At 33.5% G+C, this 1,828-nt stretch overlaps 1 protein-coding gene across 1 annotated transcript in view; it reads left to right on the plus strand.

Moving 5' to 3' along the window:
• The first annotated feature begins 391 nt into the window (after window positions 1–391).
• Window positions 392–1,828, plus strand: part of LOC106874855 (dnaJ homolog subfamily C member 9) — a 10,533-nt gene continuing 9,096 nt past the window's right edge. Inside the window, exon 1 of the mRNA XM_014922749.2 lies at window positions 392–1,128. Within this exon, the coding sequence (XP_014778235.1) occupies window positions 557–1,128 (572 nt within the window). The 5' untranslated portion in view covers window positions 392–556. The remainder of the gene's footprint in view (window positions 1,129–1,828) is intronic.

Genomic DNA, 1,828 nt, shown 5'->3' on the forward strand with positions numbered 1-1,828 from the left:
GGTCTGACCACTAAGAAAGCATTGTTCTCAAGAAAATTCAGCAAACGCCAGAACGAAAGCGAGCAAGACAAATGAAAAGATACAAAATATGAGGATGTGATTAATCTTTATATTTTGTATCTATTCATTTGTCTTGCTCGCTTATTTCCTGGCGTTTGCTGAATTTTCTTGAAAACAATCTTTTCTTAGTGGTCAAACCATAGGTGGTCTTCTTCTAGCATAATGGATGTCCACTTAGTGGTCATCCCTCTTATATGTATGTAATATAATTTTTCTGAATTTTCAAATTTTTCAATATGCTAGGCGACTGGTTTTATAATGATATTGATCAAATTAATATTCAATTTTTCACCCTTATTATTTAAATATATATATTTATGTATGTGAGAGAGGGAGAGAGAGAGAGCTACATGCTAAGAACAGTAACTTCCCACTTAAACGTGCTTGTTTCCCGCTATTTTCTTAGCGTTAATTTAGATATACAAAGAACTTATATATTTCCTTTATGTCTAATTTTGCGAAGCTTTTAAAGTACAAGGATCAAAAACAATAGAAAATGTCTAATCTATTTGAATTATGTAGGACGCTATTCAACAGCGATTGCTTGTACGAAATATTAGGTGTAGATAAAACCGCCAGTGCAAATGAAATTAAAAGAGCATATTACAAAAAGTCCCTAACAACACACCCAGATAAATTTACTGAAAGTCAGAGAGAAGAAGCAACAGCGAAGTTTCAACTTTTGTCAAAAATTTACTCGATATTACAGGACGATGATAAACGAGCCATCTACGATCAAAGCGGTAGTATAGACGATGATTTGGTCGATGACGGTAAGGATTGGTACGCATATTGGCGTTGCCTCTTCAAAAGAATTTCTGTCAAAGATGTTATGGAGTTCGAAAAACAATACAAAGGGTCGGTTCAAGAACTAGAAGACTTGAAAAACTGCTATGTAGAATATGAAGGTGACATGGATAGAATTATGGAAAATATGATGTGTTCTACTTTTGAAGACGAACCAAGATTTGTAAATATTGTTCAAGGACTTATTAAAAAGAAACAATTGCCAAACTTTGAAGTGTTTATAAAAGAGGATATGAAGAAGAAACACAAGCGGAGTAAAAGGTATATTTAAACACTCTTAAAATTACTAGGTCTTCTGTATTTTCACACACTTGGGAAACACGAATATCGAGTAATCTTTAAGTGACTAGGTTTTTAGTTGGAGCGAAAGCTGATAGCCGTATTTATTGTTAGAATCATTTAACCAAGTACTATTGTTCATTTATATACTTGTAAATGATGTATGGTTAAGAAAGCTAGGCACCCACTGATACAAAGTGCTGTACAACTCAAATTAATATTGGCTCGTATCGCTGAGTTTTATGTATGAAATATGTTGTATGTATTTATAAATTACGCAAAGGAATTGAATAACACATCTGATATTTCTTTCCGGCTCGACTTTTAATTTTTTATTTCCGGAGCATAACTACAGATTCGTACCTTCTCTCCAACAGAAAATGCACATTTTGCCATGAAATATTACAGAAATATGTTTTCGAGGGTGTTGATTACAATTATGTTGATGACATTTAGAAAAAAAGAATTTCCAACCTTTTTTCAGGTACATCTATCTACGGGATTAATAATGAAACTAAAACGATCCCAGGAAAATACAAAAATAGACTTGGATATTCCGATACTACTTCCTTACGACACAACTAATTTGTAACGTGTTTAAAGGGGCTAATGCAGTTTCGCACCTCTCCTTAAAAAATGCATGGCAAGACTGCCTTCTGTACCCCTAGGAAGTAGACGTAGT

This window comes from Octopus bimaculoides, chromosome 15 (genome assembly GCF_001194135.2).
Source record: "Octopus bimaculoides isolate UCB-OBI-ISO-001 chromosome 15, ASM119413v2, whole genome shotgun sequence".
Classification (NCBI taxonomy): Eukaryota; Metazoa; Mollusca; class Cephalopoda; order Octopoda; family Octopodidae; genus Octopus; species Octopus bimaculoides.